Genomic DNA, 24,261 nt, shown 5'->3' with positions numbered 1-24,261 from the left:
AGTCTGTGTTACACTCTAGGGAGGGTTCCACTTCAGACTGCATTTAAGAAAGAGTCTCTATAACTAAAACAAGTTTGAAAACACAAGTAACATCCATCATTCCTCATAATAGGTCTTCCCACCCTTCACAGAAGACAGGATCCAGCCTCACACACCGTTGTGTGAGACCCAAAGTCACATGGCTATTTCCTTTCAAACATCTCCCTCAAACATGTTTGTGTGCAGAGCATCAGTGAAGTCAATCACAGCCAGTGCATCCCCATCCCAAGTGCATCCCATGCGCAGATGCTGCACCAGCACCTCATGTGCTTCTCCCACTTGGCCTTGTGTCATGCCTCTGCACGGACGCTTACCATCCACTCAACAAAGGGAGACCACGGTGTCAGTCAGACAAGAAAATAATGGCAAAGCTGAGGTTTGAACCTAGGCTGGCCAGTTCCACAGGGTGGGAAACTATGACAAAGCCACCAACTCAGGCCTCCATGGGGACTGTGTTCACAGGCAGACCTAGGGTGCAAACCCTAGAATAAGGGGTGAGGGATCCACATGCCTTCTGACATAGCCACGAAGAGACCCTGGCATTGTGACCACAACCAAGTAGAACCCTGGGCTGGGGCGATAAGGCTTTGAAAAGAACCCACCCTCAAATAAAGCCCTGAAGGTATACCACGGGGCACGCCTCCCACGCGGTATGGACACCCACTGGCCAAAGTGCTTATGGCTTCTGCCCTAGACGGGCAGCATCCTGGGAGCTGGACAGCTTTCTTAACAAGAGACTAAGAAGGGAGCAAGGGACAGCCTGAATGTCCAGAAGTCAATCATACCCACTGCTGGTCACGACAGTGGTGTCACTGAACCATGGAAGAGTACAAAACCACAACAACAGAGGCAGCTGGGAAGCCCAGAAGTGTGACTCCCACTAAGGAGTTTCCCTATTGCACTTCTGCTTGCTTTTTGGCAAATGTATTTGCTATTAGCAACAAGGTCCCCTTCTAATTGTAACTGTATTCATTTAAAAGGGCTCAGAAATAAGACAGTATTATAAACTTTCCTACTTTCTATTACAAAAATAAATAAATAAATACTCTTACCTTTTTTCTTGAATCAGGTACCTAGATAAAAAGAAACCACAAAAAATTGTGTTAAGTACAACAAAAAGAAGTATTTTCATTGCTTTTTCAGATCTCGAGTTGAAGAGTATATTCATCTTATTAAAGGCTTCACAAAGAAGAAAACAGAATTTCCTTGATCAAGACTCCCCATCTGCATGTGTTTGAATCTATGTCCTAATCAAAGAGGTCACATTGCGTTTTCCTTCTATCTTCATTTCCTCCAGGTAGAAGCTCACCAAGCTAGTCTCAGGAAGGCTCCATGCTCCAGGGTCATTATTGTATATTTCCACATGGTCTCACGGCCATAAGCACTGTGGGAAGCACAGTTCTTGCACTCCTGGTCACTCTCACTGCACCTGTCCTTGCTGGAAGGCCACCATTGCTTGCCCAGGCGATTTCCACAGCCTCCTAACTGGTCTTCCTGCCTCTGGCCCAAGCCTCCTCAATGACAAGCTCTTGCCTCCCCAGTAGAGCTGCAGCTTTCTTTCTGAAGGGCCCACTGAGAAACGTGGGGAGGGAGACAAATAGACCTGTTTGGAGAGACCTGTGCTGAAAGAGAACTGTACCTGGATGCCCAAGGAATTGCTTCAAGACAACTGTGAGCTCAAGCTAACTAGAAGAATTCACAAGCCTAGATGGCTGACTTACACAAGAGAGGGAGAGAGAAAATGAGGGGAGAGGGAAAGGTTAAATTTTATCCTAAAAACTGAGGTCCAGATAAATAATGGTGCCATGAACCACCCTACCCCTGTACCCCTCATAAAAAGGAAATTGGGAAGGGGACCCCTTTGACAATAATCGTATGTTTCTGGCGGGGGGGTTGTTTTGTTTTGTTAGAGACCAGGTCTCACTCTGTCACCCAGGCTGGAGTGCGATCATAGCTCACTGCAACCTTAGCTCACTGCAACCTCAGCCTCTTAGGATCAAGTGATCCTCCTGTCTTAGCCTCCTGAGTAGCTGGGACCACAGGTGTGCACAACCATGACACAAAAGGTTTTTTTTTTTTTATTTTTTGTAGGGACAGGGTCTCATTATGTTGCCCAGGCTGGTTCTTGAACTCTTAGCCTCAAGTGATCCTCCTGCCTCAGCCTATCATATGGTTTTTAATCATTGAAAAAGGTCTTCTTCCCTTGCCACCCTCCATCTCATCTGTCATGTGGGCCAGTGGCCTCATCATTTCTTCAGTTTAGGGTTCAGTCACTGTAACCAGAGAGAAGGGGCCCCTTCACCATTATGCCCACTTCTCCCATTTCCTGTTCTTTCCTGACTGCCTGTGTCATCTGCCAACCAGAAAGTGGATTTCCTCTTCTTTTCTGGCCTGTTTCTGAGAGGGAGCCCTTTTTGGGGCTAATAAGATTATTTCTGTCACAGACATGAAGATGTTTTTATGATTTCTAAAGTTTTTAGTTATTCGTAAAGATTTGTTTTTATTCAGGAGACAGATATTGGTTACCATCAAAATGAATGAAAGAAAAAAATCAACAAAAGCAAAATATGAGCTAACTATAAAAAAAAAAATTATTTAAAGGATTATTTCAATAATCACTGACATAAAAGTACTGGAGAAATTTAAACTCGAGTGTCAATCATGTACTGAAATTATTCTGTACTTGTCATATTTTAAAAGCGCAGAAAGAACAGAAACATACCTAATGAGTAAGTTCCACTTCAAAATAATTCTTACCCTCAGAATTTCCGGGCTGCTGTAAAAAGCCATGCTGAGGGCTTCAATTTCTTCACACTGTTCTAAATTTATTTTTCTGGTGCACTTAACAGCCTGGTTCACCAGAAACGCTAGAAATCATTAACATTCCCAAGGAAAAAAAAATACAAAAGAGAAGAAATTTTTCAATTTTCCAATGGCAACTAAAAAGTTTTAATCTAGGTAAAACTGTAAAATAAGTTACAACACAGATATACAATTTTGTTATTGTTTGTTTTGTTTTTTTAGTAGAGACAAGGTTTCACCGTGTTGCCCAGACTGGTCTCAAACTCCTCACCTCAAGTGATCCTCTCGCCTCGGCCTCCCAGAGTGCTGGGATTACAGGTGTGAACCAGTATGCCTGGCCTACAATGTTTTAAATTACTTTTCAAAAAGAATACATTCATGAGTTTCAAAATTCAAAAAGCACAAAAAGATAATGAGTAAATCCCCCTCCAATTCTTGTCCTGCCCCCCAGCTACCACCAGTCCCCTTCTCCAGAGGCAACTGGCATGAGGCTTCTTGTGTCTCTTTCTAGAAATATTCTATGGAAATAAAAACAAATATGTGTGTAAAAAACATACATATATTTTTATTATTATTTCTTTCCCCTTTTGGAAACAAATGTACAATATATACACTATTCTGCCCCTCAGTTTGTTTACTGAACAATATATCTTGGAGATTGGCCTGTCTTTACATGAAGCAGCTCCTCCTTTCTTGGGGATAATTAGTATTATAGATGTGGCATAATTATTATACCAGTTCCCTATTAATGAACACTTAAGTTGTCTCCATCTTTGCTACCACCAACAATGCTGCAATCTATTATTTTGCATATTGGCCAGCATTTCTGTAGGATCAACTCCTGGAAGTAGAACAGCTGGGTTGAAGAGCACATTCATTTCTAATCTGGATACAAATTGCTAAGTTGCCCTTCACCAAGGTTGTACCAATTTACAGTCTCACCAGCTATGTAGGTGGACTGCCTATTTCCCCACAGCTTCAGTTTTTTTGAGTTTTGCCAATCTGACAGGGTAAAATGGTATCTCAGTTTGGTTTTTAGGTTTTGTTGCAGGGGAGGGGGAGTTGTTTTTGGTTTTTCTTTTTTTTTTTTTTTTCTTTGAGACAGGGTCTTGTTCTGTCACCCAGGATGGAGTGCAGTGGTGCAATTTCAGCTCACTGCAACCTCCACCTCCCTGGCTCAAGCAATCCTCCTACCTCAGCCTCCTGAGTAGCTGGAACTACAGATGTGCACCACTATGTCTGGCTAATTTTTGTATTTTTTACAAAGACAGGGTTTCGCTATGTTGCCCAGGCTCAAACTCCTAATCTCAAGCAATCTGCCCACCTCAGCCTCCCAAAGTGCTGGGATTACAGGCATAGCCGCCACACTCAGCCTTTGGTTTGGTTTTAATTTACACTGTTCTTCGTGTGTGCAAGATTGTCTTTTCAGCAGAATACATTTGTCTTTTCAGCAGAATACAGAATACATTCCTATCGTCCATTACTTAGCTTCTTCATAGTGAGGCCCCTTGGGGATGGGAGAGCCAAGCCTGCTGCCTTCCACTGCCTAGGGGGCCATTCTGCAAACTCTTGGAGGCTCCTGAATGGAGAGGAGCATAGGGGAGCACAGGCTGCAGGCCAACTGCATGGGGTCCATTCCTGCTCCACCACCACCTGAGTGAGCCTGAACAAGAAACTGTACATCTCTGTTTCCTGCTCTAAAAAATGGAGATACTAACCTGGCCTCAAGGGATTACAGAGAGTATTTAAGGGAAAACACATACAAGCACTTAACACAATACCCAGCACACAATATGTGCTTAATAATGGTTAGCTGTTGATATGCTTTAGAACTTTCCAACAACTGGAAGTGTTAAACAATTGAGTGAGCTGTTTTCAGGTAGTCAGTTCCCCATCACTACAAGTGCTCAAGCAGTGACTGCATGTGGTAGAAAAGACTGGCCCTGGGTGAGAAATTGAACTACATGACCTTTGAGGCCTCTTTTAACCCGAAGATTCTGTTTTTAGTTACGAGGCCTGTTTAATTATGACTACTACAAATGTAAAGTATTAAGTTGGTGCAAAAATAATTGTGATTTTGGTCATTACTTTTAATGGCAAAAACCGCAACTACTTTTCCACCAACCTAATAATAACAGCAAATGTCTAAGGAAAGAAGAACGACCACTTTCTTACCTGCAGGGTTATTATCAGTGCACAGAGATGATGTCAGGGACGAAGGAAATCTCAGAAACGAATCTGAAGTCTGCAGAGGAACCCCATACTGCAAACACAACAACCAACAGTCGTTATGGTGTAATTAAAGTATTCATTCAACACTTACTGGGCACCCACAATGTGCCAAGCAGCACTGCAGGCATCAGGGACACAGTGATGAGCAAAAAACAGATGTGGTCCTTGCCCTCAAGAAGCTCACATCTAGTTGTGTCGCCATTTTTAAAAGGATGTGTTTCTGTATGTGCATGTTACTGTATTTGCAGGCTTCTTAGTCATGGAATTCCTCTGGAAGGGTACATGAGACAATGACATAACGATCTGCCTCTGCAGACAGGAACTAGGTGGCTGGACACAGGGGTGAGAGAATTATTTTTTGCTAGCATTAATTATTTAAATAACATATACAGTATACATTAAAATCATAAAAATCAATTTTTTATAAATCAGTTTTATGAAAGAATGCCTTCTTTCCCAAAACCAAACCCACAAAATTATTTTCCAATCTTCAAAACCCAGATTAATAGCTATTAGGCTTATAGCCAATTTCCTCGAACTTGAAAGTTTATCCAAATGCTTTAGTGCCAGCAGGAGTATGGGAAACAACTCCTCCCACTCACTGGAGCTGGGAGTGTAAAGCACTGCAATTTTTCTGGAGGGCAATCTGGTATCAATATTTAAATTTTCCATTCATTTTTACCAAACTAACTCATTTATAGGAATGTATCCTAAGGATTTAATCAGTGAAGTGTACAAAAATGTAGGTATATATGAGAATGTTCATTGTGGATAACAGCAAAAACTGGAAACATGTCTGTTAAGAGTGGAACAGCTCAGATACATACACAGAAAATAATATTTTGGCTTTGTTTGTTTGTTTGTTTTTGAGATGGAGTCTTGCTCTATTGCCCAGGCTGGAGTGCAGTGGCATGATCTCAGCTCACTGCAACCTCCGCTTCCTGGGTTCAAGCGATCCTCATGCCTCAGCCTTTCAAGTAGCTGGAACTACAGGCACGCACCACCACGCCCAGCTAATTTTTGTATTTTTAGTAGACATGGGGTTTCACTATATTGTCCAGGCTGGTGTGGAACTCCTGACCTCAAGTGATTTGCCTGCCTCGGCCTCCCAAAGTGCTGGGATTATAGGCGTGAGCCACCACGCCCAGCCAAGAATATTTTGTAAACTACAGCTCTAGGGCTGGGTGCAGTGGCTCACATCTGTAATCCCAGCACTTTGGGAGGCCGAGGCGAGCGGATTACCTGAGGTCAGGAGTTCAAGACCAGCCTGGCCAACATGGTGAAACCCCGTCTCTACAAAAACACAAAAATTAGCTGAAGACCAGCCTGGCCAACATGGTGAAACCCCATCTCTACAAAAATACAAAAATTAGCTGATCATGATGGCAGGTGCCTGCAATCCCAGCTACTTGGGAGGCTGAGGTGGGAGAATTGCTTGAACCTGAGAGGCGGAGGTTGCAGTGAGCCAAGATCACACCACTGCACTCCAGCCTGGGCGACACAGCAAGACTCCATCTCAAAAACAACAACAACAACAACAACAATGCAGCTCTATCACTAGTTCTGACAAGTTGCTTTCCTGTGCCTAAGTTTTTCTCATCAGGTAAATGGAGACAATGGTGCATCCCTCCCAGGGGGGTGCATGAAGTAATGCCTGAAAAGCTCTTCACAGTGCCTGGCACATGGAAAATGCTCAATGGTAAATTTTATATTGACATGGGAAGACGCACATGATTTATCATCACTGAAAAAGGAATTTTCTAGAACAATGTGGATACCTATAAATCCCACTTCTATACAACACCATATATACATTATAATAGACATATTTAAAAATCAGGAAGAATACACACCAATCTCTTCAAAGTGATTTGCAGTATGAATATTAATGGATACAGGGATCTTTCAACTTTTACTTATATGCCTCTATACGTTGAACTTTTAGAACTAGTACATGTTGCTTTTATACTTTGCTTTTAAAAAGATGCTTCCAAAAGAGTTAAGGTTCATTCAGTTAATATGTGTCCCATTTAAAGGTGTACTACTGAATAGACATAAAACAGCACACATCTTCCAAAATCTGTAAAAGTAAATACAATTTTGAGAAGATGACCAGACAACCAACCAATCTACTCCATGATCTCAGCAACATGCCTCAAGCATTTTGCTGCATCTTTTAAGGTTGAGGAGAACAAAGAACTCTGAAGAGACAAAATACAAGTTTATCACAGAATAAACAACCTTAAATCCTCTATTCAGAATTCAAATATTCAGTTTTATTTTTATTATTATATTTTAAGTTCTGGGATAACGGGTGCAGAACATGCAGGTTTGTTACATAGGTATACACGTGCCATGGTGGTTTACTGCACTCATCAACCCATCATCTACATTAGGTGTTTCTCCTAGTGCTATCCCCTCCCCTAGCCCACCACCCTCCGACAGGCCCCTGTGTGTGATGTTCCCCTCCCTGTGTCCATGTGTTCTCATTGTTCAACTCCCACTTATGAGTGAGAACATGCGATGTTTGGTTTTCTGTTCCGTGTTAGTTTGCTGAGAATGATGGTTTCCAGCTTCATCCATGTCCCTACAAAGGACATGAACTCATCCTTTTTTATGGCTGCTTAGCATTCCATGTTGTGTATGTGCCACATTTTCTTCACCCAGTCTATCACTGATGGACATTTGGGTTGGTTCCAAGTCTTTGCTATTGTGAATAGTGCTGCAATAAACATACGTGTGCGTGTGTCTTTATAGAATGATTTATAATCCTTTGGGTATATACTCAGTAATGGAATTGCTGGGTCAAATGGTATTTTAGGTTCTAGATCCTTGAGGAATCGCCGCACTGTCTTCCACAATGGTTGAAATAATTTACACTCCCACCCAACAGTGTAAAAGTGTTCCTATTTCTCCACATCCTCTCCAGCACCTGTTGTTTCCTGACTTTTTAATAATCGTCATTCTAACTGGCGTGAGATGGTATCTGACTGCAGTTTTGATTTGCATTTCTCTAATGACCAGTGATGATGAGCCTTTTTTCATAGGTTCGTTGACCACTTAAATGTCTTCTTTTGAAAAGTGTCTATTCATATCCTTCACCCACTTTTTGATGGGGTTGTTTTTTTCTTGTAAATTTATTTAAGTTCCTTGTAGATTCTGGATATTAGCCCTTTGTCATATGGATAGATTGCAAAAATTTTTTCCCATTCTGTAGGTCACATATTCACTCTGATGATAGTTTCTTTTGCTGTGCAGAAGCTCTTTAGTTTAATTAGATCCCATTTGTCAATTTTGGCTTTTGTTGCCATTGCTTTTGGTTGTTTTAGTCATGACGTCTTTGCCCATGTCTATGTCCTGAATGGTATTGCCTGGGTTTTCTTCTAGGGTTTGTATGGTTTTAGGTCTTACATTTAAGTCTTTAATCCATCTTCAAATATTCAGTTTTAATTTTCATGATCTTTGATTTGTAGGCATGAACATTAAGTTTTTTAGTCTATAATATCAACTCTGTCTCAGGGAACCCAGTTTTCCTGGTAACCTTGAAAATTAACTTACAAGGAAAGATATTTGTGATGGGATGAAAAGAATCAATCAAGTTCAGGCTCACCTCATATTTAGCAGCAGTAGGAATATCCAGTTTGGTTGTGAAGGAAATATATGATTCAGCATTCAATGTAAAACCATCAGACGTTTTCATCAATGTATCAAAATTGTTTTCATCAGGTACTTCTGGATTAATAAAGGATAATGCAGGTTTATCTGTTTTTAAAAAAAAACAGTATTTTAAATCGGTATAAAATATATGTATAATATGTATGACCTATATAAAGGTTTTGGAAAGTTTTTAATAGCATCAAGGCTGATGTAAAAAACAAATAGTGTCTTTGCTGGGCGCATGGGCTCACGCCTGTAATCTCAACACTTTGGGAGGCCAAGGCGGGCGGACTGCCTGAGGTCAGGAGTTTGAGACCAGCCTGGCCAACACGGTGAAATCCTGTCTCTACTAAAAATACAAAAATTAGCCAGTCATGGTGGTGTGCACCTGTAATCCCAGCTACTCAGGAGGCTGAGGCAGGAGAATCGCTGAAACCCAGCAGGCAGAGGTTGCAGTGAGCTGAGATAGCGCCACTGCACTCCAGCCTGGGTGACACAGTGAGACTCCATCTCAAAAAAAAAAAAAAAAAAAAAGTGTATTTTTCCATATTCACTTCTCCCAGGATTTTTTAAAGCTTATTAAACAAACAGGACCTCCAGACTCAGCCTGCTTCTTCTAATAATGGGGAAGTAATAGTTTGTAGCACTTACAAGTAAACAGTAAACAGAAGCCAATAATAATCTGTCTATTTCTCTAGCCCCTGGACTGATGAGTTTGCTGTATCAACCTGTAAGGAGAAGCTCTCTCCGGATGGCTATGGGAATGAAAGAATCCGACTTCTACTCTCACACAGCCACCGTGAAAGTCCTGGAGCAAAACGTGCTGTGTACAGAAGAGAGAGAAGGAAGCAGGCTGGCATGTTCACTGGGCTGGTGTTACGACAGAGAACCTGACAGTCACTGGCCAGTTATCACTTCAGATTACAAATCACACAGAGCATCTGCCTGTTTTCAATCACAAGAGAACAAAACCAAAATCTATAAAGATATTCTGAAAATATGACAGAATTTGACAAATAAAAGCATAAATGTGTCTCTGATCTTTGATATCCTGATAACATTTTACATGTACATGTACTTTGGATCTAGACATATATTTGAGCTAAATGCTCAGATAAAAATAAAGATCCTGTTTTCATGCAAATATTCTTAGTAAAAATAAAAGAAAAAAGGAAATAGAAACCACAGGTAATGTTCAAAGCTGAGCCTGATTTTCAACCATTAAACCAGGAGGAAATAAAGTTAAAAAAACACATGTATATATAGAAACCTAGATTCCTATGTATGTCTGCATATTATAAACACTTTTGAGATAAGTATACGGTTTCGAAAGACAACTACACAATCATAATTACTTTTAAAGAAAATGTGCATGCCCACAGGTCTATAAAGTTACTTCCTATTACCTGTGAAATGGTCTCTAAAGATATACACTATACATATAGCAAAACAGAATAATTGCTTTAAATCTAACTGAGGGCTGGACAAGGCAGCTCACACCTGTAATCTCGGCATTTTGAGAGGCCGAGGCAGGAGGATCATTTAAGGTCAGGAGTTTGAGACCAGCCTCGCCAACATGGTGAAACCCTGTCTCTACTAAAAATAAAAAATTAGCTGGGTGTGGTGGCAGGTACCTGTAATCTCAGCTACTCGGGAGGCTGAGGCAGGAGACTCACTTGAACCCGGGAGGCAGAGGTTGCAGTGAGCTGAGAACGTGCCACTGCTTTCCAACCTGGGCAACAGAGTGAGACTCTGCCTCAAAAAAAAAAAAAAAAAAAGAAAGAAAGAAAAAATAGTAATAATAGGGCTGGGCACAGTGGCTCACACCTGTAATCCCAGCACGTTGGGAGGCCAAGGCAGGTGGATCACCTGAGGTCGGGAGTTCGAGACCAGCCTGACCAACATGGAGAAACCCCGTCTCTACTAAAAATACAAAACTGGCCAGGCATGGTGGCCCATGCCTGTAATCCCAGCTACTTGGGAGGCTGAGGCAGGAGACTCACTTGAACCCAAGAGGCAGAGGATTTGTGATGAGCTGAGATCGAGCCGTTGCACTCCAGCCTGGGCAACAAGAGCGAAACTCCGTCTCAAAAAAAAAAAACACGCACACACAAAAATTATCCAGGCATGGTGGCAGGCACCTGTAATCCCAGCTACTCAGTAGGCTGAGGCAGGAGAATCACTTGAATCTGGGAGGTGGAGGTTGCAGTGAGCCGAGATTGCACCACTGCAGGCCAGCCTGGGTGACAGAGCAAGACTCTGTCTCAAAAAAACCATAATCATAATCATAGAATAAATCTGACACATTTTTCCATAACTTTGAGAAAAATTTTCCAGAGCTTCACAAAATATATCAATGTCAAATACTTACAGTTTGTAATATGAATGCAGAAAATAGATGGATTAATCTGGTCAACAAGTTCAAATACTCTTTGAGGTGGGTTTGCTGTAAAATTCAATGAATAGATGACTGCTTTTTGACTACAAAACTGGCTGTCACCCCTGAAAATTAAAAAAATAATAATACAAAGTTACAAGACATAAGCACACAATCTTAGCAAAATTATTTTAAAACTGTCAGATGCTTGTACTATACTATGTTAACAGTTACGTGGAGGACATTTATGAAAGCATGACGTCCCAGCTACTTGGGAGGCTGAGGCAGGAGAATGGCATGAACCCAGGAGGCAGAGCTGGCAGTGAGCCAAGATCGCGCCACTGCACTCTAGCCTGGGCAACAGAGCAAGACTCTGTCTCACAAAAAAAAAAAAAAAAGAAAGAAAGAAAAAAGAAAGCATATTAGAATTGAATCCGGCTGGGCACGGTGGCTCACACCTGTAATCCCAGCACTTTGGGAGGCCGAGGTAGGCGGATCACAAGGTCAGGAGATGGAGACCAGCCTGGCCAAGATGGTAAAACCCCATCTCCACTAAAAATACAAAAATTAGCTGGGCGTGGTGGTGGGTGCCTGTAATCCCAGCTACTAGGGAGGCTGAGGCACGAACATCGCTTGAACCCAAGAGGCAGAGGTTGCAGTGACCCGAGATCGCGCCACTGCACTCAAGCCTGGTGACAGAGTGAGACTCCATCTCAAAAAAAAAAAAAAAAATTGAATCCTTTTTTTTGAGATGTAGTCTCACTCTCCCAGGCTGGAGTGCAGTGGCACGATCTCGGGTCACTGCAACCTCTGCCTCTTGGGTTCAAGTGATTCTCCTGCCTCAGCCTCCCGAGTAGCTGGGACTACAGGTGTGCACTGCCATGCCTGGCTAATTTTTGTATTTTTATTAGAGACAGGGTTTCACCATGTTGGCCAGGCTGGTTTCAAACTCCTTACCTCAGATGATCCACCTGCCTCAGCCTCCCAAAGTGCTGGGATTACAGGCATGAGTCACCACACCTGACTGAATCCATTTTTATTTAGTTTATTCTGTGTTGAAATATTTTGCATTTGGGCCAGTCACAGTAGCATGCACCTGTATTACCAACTACTCAGGAGGTTAAGATGCGAGGCTCACTTGAGGTTAGGAGTTCGAGGCCAGTCTGGCAACATAGTGAGATCCTCATCTCTTTTTAAAAAAGAAAAAGCTTGGCATTTAAAACTTTTTCCTCTAACAGAAAAAAACAAAATTGAGACAAGTAGAATAACCTTTAAGGAAATCTTGTCAAGAACATAGATCAGGGTATAATTTTATGTCAGTGAACTTTATAAACTCTGATAGCATCAATTAGATAAAATTTTGCAGACCTTCAGATTGTTTAAAAGTACCCAGAATAGATCCAAATTCCTTGTCTTTAGAATAAAGCTGTCTTCAAAGGGCTGTGAGAATAAGAAAATGTGGAGTCATCTGGAAGGTTTAATGCTTATAAGTTATGGTACAGGGCCAGGCACAGTGGCTCATGCCTCTAATCCCAGCACTTTGGGAGGCCGAGGTGGGTGGATCACCTGAGATCAGTCATCTGGAAGGTTTAGTGCTTACAAGTTATGGTACAGGACCAGGCACAGTGGATCATGCCTGTAATCCCAGCACTTTGGGAGGCCGAGGTGAGCGGATCACCTCAGGTCAGGCATTCAAGACCAGTCTGGCCAACATGGCGAAACCCTGTCTCTACTAAAAATACAAAAATAAATTAGCCAGGCGTGGTGGCATGTGCCTGTAGTTTCAGCTGCTGGGGAGACTGAGGCAGGAGTATTGCTTGAACCTGGGAGGTTGCAGTGAGCCAAGATCGTGCCACTGCACTCCAGCCTGGGCGACAGAGTGAGACTCTCTCTCCCAAAAAAAGAAGTTATGAGTTAAGGCTTCAACCAATCCCAGATTTGACAAATCCCAGTCAATTTGCTATAGATACAGATACGGGCCAAGCACCATGGCTCATGCCTGTAATCCCAGCATTTTGGGAGGCTGAGGAGGATCACTTGAGGCCAGGAGTTCAAGACCAGCCTGGGCAACACAGACCCCTATCTCTACAAAAAACAAAGAAAAAATTAGTCCGGCATGCTGGCAGATGCCTGTAATACTAACTACTTGGGAGGCTGAGGTAGGAGGACTGCTTGAGCCCAGGAGCAAGGTTACAGTGAGCTATGATCGTGTCACTGCACTCCAGCCTGGGTGACAGAGCAAGACCTATCTCAAAAAAACATAGAGGCTGGGCACAGTGGCTCACGCCTACAATGCCAGTACTTTGGGAGGCCATGGCAGGAGGATCACTTGAAGCCAGGAGTTCAAGACCAGCCTGGGCCACAAAGTGAGATTTTTGTCTCTAAAAAAAAAAAAAAAAAATAGACAGATAGCTGGACAGACAGATAACAGTATAGAGATAGTCATAATAAAAATGGGACCATATTCTACATACTGTTTTAAGGCTTTTCTCACTTAATATATAATGCCTAATATGCACTTACAATATTATAAGTGGCTTCATCATCGTATACCAGCCTATTAATACCCCAATTTGTTTAACCAATATAGATATGGATATGGTACAGCCCAAGCACCGTGGCTCATGCCTGTAATCCCAGCATTTTGGGAGGCTGGGGAGGATCACTTGAGGCCAGGAGTTCAAGACCAGCCTGGGCAACACAGACCCCTATCTCTACAGAAAACAAAGAAAAAATTAGCCCGGCATGCTGGCAGATGCTTATAGTTCTAACTACTTGGGAGGCTGAGGTAGGAGGACTGCTTGAGCCCAGGAGCAAGGTTACAGCAAGCTATGATCGTTGGTTTAGGTTTAGGTTTCTAATTTTCCCCAATTATATGTAATGCTATAATGACATCCTTATACATACATCTTTATGACTGTCTCCAGTTGTTTCCTTAGGATATGTTTCCTGAACTGGAACTGCTAAACCAAAAGGCAGGTAACATTATTTAAAGCTTCTGAGACACACTCCCAGATTGCCCTCTAGAAGGGCGCAATATACATTCTCACCAACACTGTAGTAAGAGTGCCTATTTCCCTGTACCCTTGCCAAGACTGGATATTATCATTCCGTTTTTACTGGGCCTTAAAGGATAAGTAGAAATCAGACAGACAGTAGGAATGGGAAGCAAATCCAAGTGCAAGAACGGCAATGGCCAAGGCTGGGTAACGACTCATGGTCTTTGGGAAACTCTGAGTACCAAGGTTGGGCTGGAGTGGATTTGAGATGGCTGGTAGCAGGTGATAGGCTCTGAAAGAAGGTGGGAATGAATCTGAATCCAGGCTAAGAAGCCTATAGATAATGAGAACTTCTGAAGGTCTTTTAGTGAGTGCTTGACAGGATGAGGTGTGAGCTCATAAAGCAGGAGCAGGGATGGACGACCACGAGGGCTAGAGTGATGGAAGGCTCCACAGAATGGGATTCCTTACTCCCCTCCAGTCAGCCACCTCCCCAATCCTGTGCAGTATTTCAGTATCATCATCAGATCTAGATACTTCTCCCTAGCCCCACTGTCACAGCTTTTGGGGAGGATGGGGAGGGAAACCGTTAATCCGTATCTGCAATAGCTTTTTACTTGGTTCTCTGCCACCAGGCTTGGCCTTGTGATCCACTGCATATGATGCTGCAGAATTACATAAGATGGGAATCTGATCCTCTTACAACCCAGGCCCTGTGGACTTCAGGACAGAGTCCAAACCCCTTAGCATATACACAAGGCCCCTGGGGACCTGACCCCTGATCTCTTTCCTACACTCCTCTCACCCCACCCCTCTTCTGGCCACACTGAGTTACCTGCAGTTAAGCAGGCCATCCCGCATCCCCCCATCTCTGTCCACGCAGTTCCCTCTGCCTGGAATGCCCTTCCCCTCAGTCCATGCTGACCATCTTCCACGTGTCCTTCAGGACTCAGCTCAGCTCCTGTTTTCTGGGGAGCATTCCTTAGTGGGGCTGAGTTAGATGCCATTCCTCTGCCTTCTCATCATGCTTGATGTAGAAACTGCCATCCACTCCTCTGTCTCCCTTACTCGACGGTAAGCTCTTTGAAGGCAGGAGAGTGCCTAACTCATCTTTATGTCCCTGGTGCTGGCATTCAGGAGGTGCTCAAGAAAGGTCGGGAGAAAGGAAAGACTGCTGAGACAGGAAAAGGAAAGGAAGAGGCAAGGGTCAGGGGAGCCTCCAGGTTTTTGGCCTGGTGTCGGCCTAAAAGACTAATGGTAGAGGAAGTCAACAAGGGACACTAGGAAATCAGTTAGAGGTGGAAGGGAGAAATTCATTCATCCATTCAACTCATTATCATTATTTTTTTTTTTTTGATGGAGTTTCGCTCGTTGCCCGGGCTAGAGTGCAATGGTGCGATCTTGGCTCCTGCAACCTCTGCCTCCCAGGTTCAAGCGATTCTCCCACCTCAGCCCCCTGAGTAGCTGGGATTACAGGCACCCACCACCACGCCCAGCTGATTTTTGTATTTTTAGTAGAGACGGGGTTTCACTATCTTGGCCAGGCTGGTCTCGAACTCCTGACCTCAAGTGATCCACATGCCTCAGCCTCCCAAAGTGCTGGGATTATAGGCGTGAGACACCATGCCCAGCCAATTCAACTCATTCTTAATGAGGGTCCACTATGTGGCAGGAGCTCTACTAGGTACTAATGGTTAAGGAGAAAAGAGATCTTCCAGGCTAGGCGCAGTGGCTCACGCCTGTAATCCCAGCACTTTGGGAGGCCGAGGTGGGCGGATCACGAGGTCAGAAGTTCGAGACCAGCCTGGCTAACACGGTGAAACCCTGTCTCTACTAAAAATACAAAAAATTAGCTGGGCATGGTGGCACACGCCTGTAGTCCCAGCTCGTTGGAAGGCTGAGGCAGGAAAATTGCTTGAAGCCAGCAGGCAGAGGTTGCAGTGAGCCGAGATGGAGGCACTGCACTCCAGCCTGGGCAACAGAGCAAGACTCTGTCTCAAAAAAAAAAAAAAATAGCCCCAAGTTGGAGCACTTTCAGGCTCCTGTATTTACTAAAGGGAGGAAAACAGAATGACTTTCAACAAATACTGAAACATGCTACAGGCCAGGTAGCCAGAAAATTAATCTGACTACATTGCCCTGTTCTCTGAGCATTTTTACAATACTAGAAATAGGCTCAAAATCCCATTGGTCAATAAAATAGTTTCTCACAGGAAAAACCCATTGTACTTCTTAAAAGGGTTCACCTATCAAGTATCAATTGCTAAAACTTGCTATAAGGCTAAATTTAAATTAGCTATCTCTGAATACTAAGTTGGTCCCATCCTGAATTAATGAGCCTCTTCTAAGTGCTGCTAGTTTTTCAAAAAGCCTTGAAGCTGGGCGCGTTGGCTTACACCTGAAATCCCAGCACTTTGGGAGGCCAAGGAGGGCGGATCACCTGAGGTCAGGAGTTCGAGAGTAGCCTGACCAATATGGTGAAACCCCACCTCTACTAAAAATACGCCAGGCATCGTGGCGTGCACCTATAGTCCCAGCTACTCAGGAGGCTGAGACAAGAGAATTGCTTGAAGCCAGGAGGCGGAGGTTGCAGTGAGCCACTATCACACCACTGCACTCCAGCCTGGGCAACAGAGCGAGACTCCATCTCATAAAAAAAAAAAAGAAGGCTTGAAACCTCAATTACAAGAGATCATTCAGAACAGATTATTTATTTACCTTATAATCAGCTGGAAATGTCATTTTTCATTGTTCTATACAATGCGAACTGTGAGAATTCCTGGTAGATTTACATATCAGAAAAGTACAGATTTCTTATCTAATTTTTTGTTACAAATACTATGTCCACAACAAAAGCTGTGAAATCAAAATGCACTTTTCACCCTAGGCTATACTAATTCACTGATACAAAAAATGTGACCACTGTCTACAACTCAAATTGAAATGTAATTCAATCTTCAAACACAGAGGTTTCATTACATTATTTTAATGTATATTCTCTCTTCTCTTTTGCCTGCACAGTCACCTGGCTGAATGCAAATAAGGGACAGCTACTTTTTTTTTTTTTTTGAGACCGAGTCTCGCTCTGTCGCCCAGGCTAGAGTGCAGTAGCGCAATCTCTGCTCACTGCAAGCTCTGCCTCCCGGGTTCACGCCATTCTCCTGCCTCAGCCTCCCGAGTAGCTGGGACCACAGGTGCCCGCCAACACGCCCGGCTAATTTTTTTGGATTTTTAGTAGAGACGGGGTTTCACCGTGTTAGCCAGAATGGTCCCAATCTCCTGACCTCGTGATCCACCCACCTCAGCCTCCCAAAGTGCTGGGATTACAGGCGTGAGCCACTGCGCCCTGCCAGGGATAGCTACTTTTTTACATATTTGTTTGGACGGTATGGCTTCAGAACGATGCAAAACACTGGAAATCAGGTTTGGGTTTTTAAGCCTGGGAAAGTTTTCCCTTTCTCCAAATTGTATTATCCTGGTCAAATTTTTTCAAAATTGCATGTGTCATACGTAAACTTACGTGACAACTGGAACTGAGCAGGCAGAAAAGACACTGAAATCCACGGAGCTGCAGTCGGGATCACAGCAGCAGTTGACGTCACACTGTGCTGGGGATAAGTCACAGACACAGAGAGCAGCAACTGCAGAAAAAAGAGGGGTAGGATCCAGAACATCACCATCAGCAGGTGGTGACTGCCCCCTGCCACCACAGTGTACCATAAGTCAATTTCATAAAAAAGGTCCATTTTATTTTTCCTGTTGCACTTTGGGGGAAATTTGTGAAGTGGAAATGAGTCAGTTTGAGCATCCCACAATCAGAGGTTTCCCCAAAGTGTCTAATGATCTGACTCGCTTGGAAAGTTCTGTTAGTGCTTTGCCTACAGAGATGCTGATTTGGTAAGCTGAATATGAAACCCAGGCATTTGCAGTTTTCAGAAACTTTCCAGGTGATGCTTATAATTAGACAAGTTTAAGAACAAGCACCCCTAAACCATTTGCCTGACCATAAGAACCACCAGTTTAAAACTCCAAAGTCCTTAAGCCCCTTCTCTAGAGATTACGATTCAGAGGAAGGGCCCACTTAAACCTTCAGGAAAGAGACTTTTCAATCTTGCCCCCTCTTCACGTATAACCTGCTGCTTTAAAGCTGAACTCATATTCACAGACCCTTGGCCAAGAATCATACCGGCTCAGGTGCTCAGAATGTCTTTGGTGATTTAGACAATAAGGTATGAGGGCGGGGTAGGAATCTCCCCCACCTCACAACTTTTAATTATTTTATTTATTTATTTATTTTTTAAAGGAGTTTCGGCTCTTGTTGCCCAGGCTGGAGTGCAATGGTGCAATCTTGGCTCACTGCAACCTCCACCTCCTGGGTTCAAGCTATTCTCCTGCCTCAGCCTCCTGAGTAGCTGGGATTAGAGGCATGCACTACCATGCCCAACTTTTTTTTTTTTTTTTTGTATTTTTATTAGAGACGGGGTTTCACCATGTTGGCCAGGCTGGTCTCGAACTCCTGACCTCAAGTGATCTGCCAGCCTTAGCCACCCAAAGTGCTGGGATTACAGGTGTGAGCCACCACTCCTGGTCAACTTTTAATCATTAATAAGGATGATTTTTCTTTGCCGCTTTGTAACAAAGATGATTATCTGGATTTTTAATTCTCTATTTTATTCTGTCAAATAAGGACAAGAAAACCCTTTTAAAAAATAGAGAATGAATTTATAGTTGCAATTATTGCTGGAAGGGAAGAAGTAAGATCAACCTTCAATCTTATCTGTAACGTTTTCTTTTTCAAAAGAAGATTTCAAACCAGGCACGGTGGCTCACATCTGTAATTCCTGCACTTTGGGAGGCGGGCAGATCACTTGAGGTCAGGAGTTTGAGACTGCCCTGGCCAACATGGTTAAACCCTGTCTCTATTAAAAATACAAAAATTAGGCTGGGCGCGGTGGTTCACGCCTGTAATCCCAGCACTTTGGGAGGCCAAGGCAGGCGGATCACAAGGTCAGGAGATTGAGACCATCCTGGCTAACACGGTGAAACCCCGTCTCTACTAACGATATAAAAACTAGCTGGGTGTGGTGGCGGGCACATGTAGTCCCAGCTACTGGGGAGGCTGAGGCGGGAGAATGGCGTGAACCCAGGAGGCGGGGTTTGCAGTGAGCCGAGATCGCGTCACTGCACTCCAGCCTGGGCGACAGAGCGAGACTCCATCTCAAAAAAAAAATTCAAAAATTAGCCAGGTATGGTGGTGGGCGCCTGTAATCCCAGCTACTCAGGGAGGCTGAGGCAGGAGAATCGTTTCAACCCAGAAGGCAGAGGTTGCAGTAAACTGAGATCACACCACTGCACTCCATCCTGGATGACAGAGTGAGACTCCATCTCAAAAAAAAAAAAAAAAAAAAAAGATCTCAAGCCAAAAAACAAAATTAACAAAAAAGGAATCTGAAGCAAATGCTGCTAGTGTCCACCCAACATTCTTATTTGTATGTATGAATTCTTTCACGATAAAAAGGAGCTTTAGAAAAATGTACCCCACAGCGGCCGGATGCAGTGGCTCAAGCCTGTAATCCCAGCACTTTGGGAGGCTGAGGCAGGTGGATCACGAGGTCTGGAGGTCCAGACCAGTCTGGCCGACATGGTAAAACCCCGTCTCTACTGAAAATACAAAAATTAGTCGGGCATGGTGGCACACACCCGTAGTCCCAGCTACTCAGGAGGCTGAGGCAGAAGAATCGCCTGAACCCAGGAGGCAGAGTTTGCAGTGAGCCGAGATCGTGCCACTGCACTCCAGCCTGGGTGACAGGGCAAGATTCCATCTCAAAAAAAAAAAAAAGAAAGAAAGAAAAAGAGAAAAGAAAAATGTATCCCATAGCTCACGCCTGTATCCTAGCACTCTGGAAGGCTGAGAAGAGTGGATCCCCTGAGGTTAGGAGTTTGAGACCAGCCTGGCCAACGTGGTAAAACCCCATCTCTACTAAAAATACCAAAAAAATTAGCCAGGCATGGTGGCACGCGGCTGTAATCCCAGCTACTTGGGAGGCTGAGGCAGGAGAATCGCTTGAACCTGGGAGGTGGAGGTTGCAGTGAGCTGAGACTGCGCCACTGCATTCCAGCCTGGGCGATTAAAAAAAAAAAAATAGTACCCCGTAAAAGGTATAATGCACTCTGCAAAAAAAATGTGTGAGGTGAAGGAGAAGGTTTTGTTAATATGCCATGATTTCTTAGTCTAAGACACAAAAGCTTTCCCCCTAAAGTTTACAGTGCTTCTCTCTAGTTGAGAACTCTTCTATGTGCCTAGTAAAATGACACAACTTATGCACGCTAATGTAAAAAATTAAAAGTGCTTTAGGTTCCCTGTATGTTTAAAATTACTATCTTGCTTTGTTTTCAAAACTTAAAGCCCTTATAGGCAGCTATAAGACTACTAAGGACGAAGCAATAGTGTTTAATAACTCCACTTAGGAAAAAGGTTTCTACCCAGGATGCGAGTGTACTTAATCATCCACCAAGTAGCTGTTGAGCCCCTGTCAGGTCTAAGCAGCACTCAGCTGCTCTTGCCTCCTATCGCATCTGCACACCTGGCTTGTAGAGCAGGGTACTAATGAACAGAGCCCAGATTCAAGATGAAGGGTTATCACTCTTCTCCACCAACACTGCCTGAAGCCACCTGCAATTTTCCAACCAGTTCTCCACTCAGAGTCAGCCTCCTGCTCCGATATCTACAAGTTGTGTGTCCTAAAATTAGGCAAATAATTTATCCACCTGAAAAATGGGGATAACAGTACCCTCATCATGGGGTTGTTGTAAGGATTAAATGAGATACATCATAGGTGAAATGCTTAGCACAGTGCCTGCCACACAGTGAACAGTTAACAAATGAGGTATTATTGTCACAAGTCTAATGAGAGGTCCTTTAAAAAGGTGAAGACAGGTGACTGGCAGAGTGCAGTGGCTCAAGCCTGTAATCCTAACACTATGGGAGGCCTAGGTGGGCAATCACTTGAGGCCAGGAGTTCAAGACCAGCCTGGGCAACATGGTGAAACCCCGTCCCTACAAAAAATTAGCCAGGCGTGGTGGCATGCAGCACCTGTAGTTCCAGCTACCCGGGAGTCTGAGGTGGGAAGATCACCTGAGCCTAGGAGGTCGAGGCTGCAGTGAGCTGTGATCATGCCACTATACTCCAGCCTGAGTGACAGAGTGAGACCCTGTAACCAAAAAAAAAAAAATAAAGTGTGAGGACAAGCACAAATTCATCCCCTATACTGGAAAAACAGCCTTGAACACATGCTATAATAATGATGTTTCAAGCATAGCTTTATTTTGGAGAGAAAATGCATTAACAGATGGAGTACTTACATGAATAAAAGACAATCCAGTCCAAAAACTTTAGAGTTTCGGGCATTGAATACTTGGCTTTATTCTGTCCCAGTTTATCACTGATTTAACTTCCCTACTAATTCATCAAATCAACAATTTAAATATAAAACAGAGCTCTGTTTATATATTAAAATAGCAAATATATTTCTCTGTACTTTTTCTTTCAGATTACTCGTAATTCAGAAAGGAGAGCTTTTGGAGAAATAAAGGTTCAGTAACTGAAGTTAAGTCCTAGAGTTCAAGATCTCAGCTGATGACTTTTTTACTTACTAATACTGAGCCTTAATCAATTTGAGAAAAGATCTTCTTAAGAAGGGATAGGCCGGGCACAGTTGTTTACACCTGTAATCCCAGCACTTTGGAAGGCCAAGGTGGGAGGATCACTTGAGCCCAGGAGTTTGAGATCAGCCTGAACAACATAGCGAGATCTCATCTCTACTAAAAATAAAAAAATAAAAAAAGCAAGCTGGGGGAGCACGCCTGTGGTTCCAGCTACTCTGGAGGCTGAGGCAGAAGGATCCCTTGAGCCCAGCAGATTGAGACTTAAGTGAGATATAATCACGCCACTGCACTCCAGCCTGGGTAACAGAGCGAGACCTTGTCTCAAAAACAAAAAAAGAATGAGAAAAAGATTAAAAGTACTGCATATCTATTGGGGTTACTCTCAATTCACACAATCGGAAAATTTTAAAAACTTTTTTTGAGATCATGAACCACTTTAAGAATCAGCTGCTATGAACTCTCATCTCAGGAAAAGGCATATTCACAAAGTTTTGCACTCAATCTTAGCGGGTCACAGTCATTCAGTGAAGTCATCCATGTCAATTTTTTTTTTTTTGAGACAGTCTTGCTCTGTCGCCCAGTCTGGAGTGCAGTGGTAATTACTGCAACCTCTGCCTCCTGGGTTCAAGCGAGTCTCCTGCCTCAGCCTCCCGAGTAGCTAGGATTACACCATGCCCGGCTATTTTTTCTATTTTTAGTAGAGACTGGGTTTCGCCATTTTGACCAGACTGATCTTGAACTCCTACCTCAAGCAATCCACCCGAGTTGACCTCCCAAAGTGCTGGGATTACAGGCGTGAGCCACGGCGCCAGCCAAACGTCAAATTAGATTATAAAATATTTCCACTAAATGTGTAATTCTAGAATTAATCATTTTCTGAAAAAAATGTTAATTATCCCTACATATGACTCCTAAGAAGTGAGCATAACCCCTCCCTCAATAGCTTTCCACCTCCAATTCAACACAGGAGGAATCCTGGGTTTTTAGAATTCAGGTCAACAGAGAAGGGTCTTAACATAGTCACATTTAGTAAGATAGACCTTTGGCCTCTCTTTAAGTGAAAGTTCAGTGCAGCCAAGGCACTAATTTCCACCATTGTCTCGACTTAATTTCGTCTTGGGCTGCAAGAATTCATTATTGCTCTTTGCATCACTGTTGTCTGGGACCACTTCAAGTATTTTCAAAGGTTTGATACCGTTCCACTTAAACTCTGAGACCCGGTTTTCTCATTTACCTGACAGTGATAGTAACAGCTACTTCTCAGGGTTATTGTTTAGAATGGACGTTTATGGAACATTCAGCAGTGTCTGCACACAGTAAGTGCTCAATAAGAGTTAGCTATCATTATTACGTCCTCACCGGGGCTGTCCCCTTGAGGTTGGATCACTGTGGACCCCAGGAGCTGGCACATGGTACCCACCGTCCGTGACCGGGGGAGGCCTGGGGCCGGAGGAGGGCCCTGGAGCCCTGGGAGTCCTGGGGGGCCTGGTCGACGGGGAAGTTCCGAAGGTGGCCAGGGCTGCCTCGGTGGAGTTGAGGCCCTCTGTCGTCACCGCCGGGGTGGCCTCGGTCTGGGCGCTCACGGAGGCCCAGCAGCCCAGGAGCACCACCAGGAGCAGCGGGAGACCTCGCGGCCTCATCTCCCAGGGAGTCCCAGCGAGGCCCGCGACATGGACCGCGCGTTGCCCGGCAACCGCAACAGCCAGGCGCGGGGCATCACGGGAAGGGGCTTGCGAAGCCGCGAGAAGCTGCCGGAGACTGACGGGGGCGAACCCTGGATGAGGCAGGGGGCGGATCCCGGATGAGGCCGGAGGGCGGAGCCTGGGTGAGGCAGCGATGGCAGGCAGAGGGGCGAGCACTAGTGAGCGGGTGTGAAGCTGGCGTAAACGAGGGGCGTGTAAATCCCGGCTGTGGTTCCCAACCGGTCTGCGGCGCTTGCTTAAAAAATGCAGATTTTCTGTAGTTCCAGCTACTCGGGAGGCTGAGGCAGAAGAATCGCTTGAACCCGGGAGGTGAAGGCTACAGAGAGCCGTGAGCGTGCCACTGCACTCCAGCCTGGGCGACAGTGTGACACTCTGTCTCAACCAAAAAAAAAAAAAAGACGGATTTCCAGGTACCACCTCAGGAGATCCTGAGTCAGTTAGTCTAGGGCAGGACCCAGGAATCAGTTTTTGGGGGATTTTTTTTGAGACAGGGTCTCACTCTGTCGCCCAGGCTGGAGTGCAGTAGCGCGATCTCGGCTCACTGCAGCCTCTACCTCTGGGGCTCAAGCAATCCTCCTACTTCAGCCTCCTGAGTAGCTGGGAACTCAGGCGCGCGCCACCATACCCAGCTAATTTTTTTTTTTTTTTTTTTTTTTTTTTTTTGTAGAGACGAGGTCTCCCTCCGTCGCCCGGACTGGTATCGAACTCCTGGGTTCAAGTGATCCACCTGCTCCAGCCTCCTGAGTCCTGAGTAGTTGGGATTACAGGCGTGAGCCACCACTCCCA

The 24,261-nt window shown here is 44.2% G+C and overlaps 1 protein-coding gene across 13 annotated transcripts in view; it reads right to left on the bottom strand.

Annotated features, from left to right (window-relative positions):
- The window catches only part of TCTN1 (tectonic family member 1), a 71,043-nt gene extending 47,102 nt beyond the window's left edge, over positions 1 to 23,941 (bottom strand). For 2 of the 13 annotated variants that reach the window (XR_008620500.2, XM_034934480.3), the window contains exons 1-7: positions 23,193 to 23,932; positions 17,627 to 17,747; positions 11,102 to 11,232; positions 8,684 to 8,835; positions 5,017 to 5,104; positions 2,797 to 2,906; positions 1,092 to 1,112 (exon numbers count right to left, since the gene is read on the bottom strand). Coding sequence is in view for 9 of the 13 variants with exons in the window: in XM_034934480.3 (XP_034790371.1) it covers positions 1,092 to 1,112; positions 2,797 to 2,906; positions 5,017 to 5,104; positions 8,684 to 8,835; positions 11,102 to 11,232; positions 17,627 to 17,747; positions 23,193 to 23,412 (843 nt within the window). In the remaining 4 variants the exon portion in view is untranslated. Of the gene's footprint in view, positions 1 to 1,091; positions 1,113 to 2,796; positions 2,907 to 5,016; positions 5,105 to 8,683; positions 8,836 to 11,101; positions 11,233 to 17,626; positions 17,748 to 21,242; positions 21,566 to 23,131 lie in introns of those variants that run through there. The other 11 variants (XR_004665432.4, XM_063593647.1, XR_004665434.3 and 8 more) reach the window with 10 other exon arrangements.
- Positions 23,942 to 24,261: the final 320 nt, after the last annotated feature.

This window comes from Pan paniscus, chromosome 10 (assembly GCF_029289425.2).
Source record: "Pan paniscus chromosome 10, NHGRI_mPanPan1-v2.0_pri, whole genome shotgun sequence".
In the NCBI taxonomy this organism is placed as follows: Eukaryota; Metazoa; Chordata; class Mammalia; order Primates; family Hominidae; genus Pan; species Pan paniscus.
This window is presented reverse-complemented; position numbering and strand designations above follow the sequence as displayed.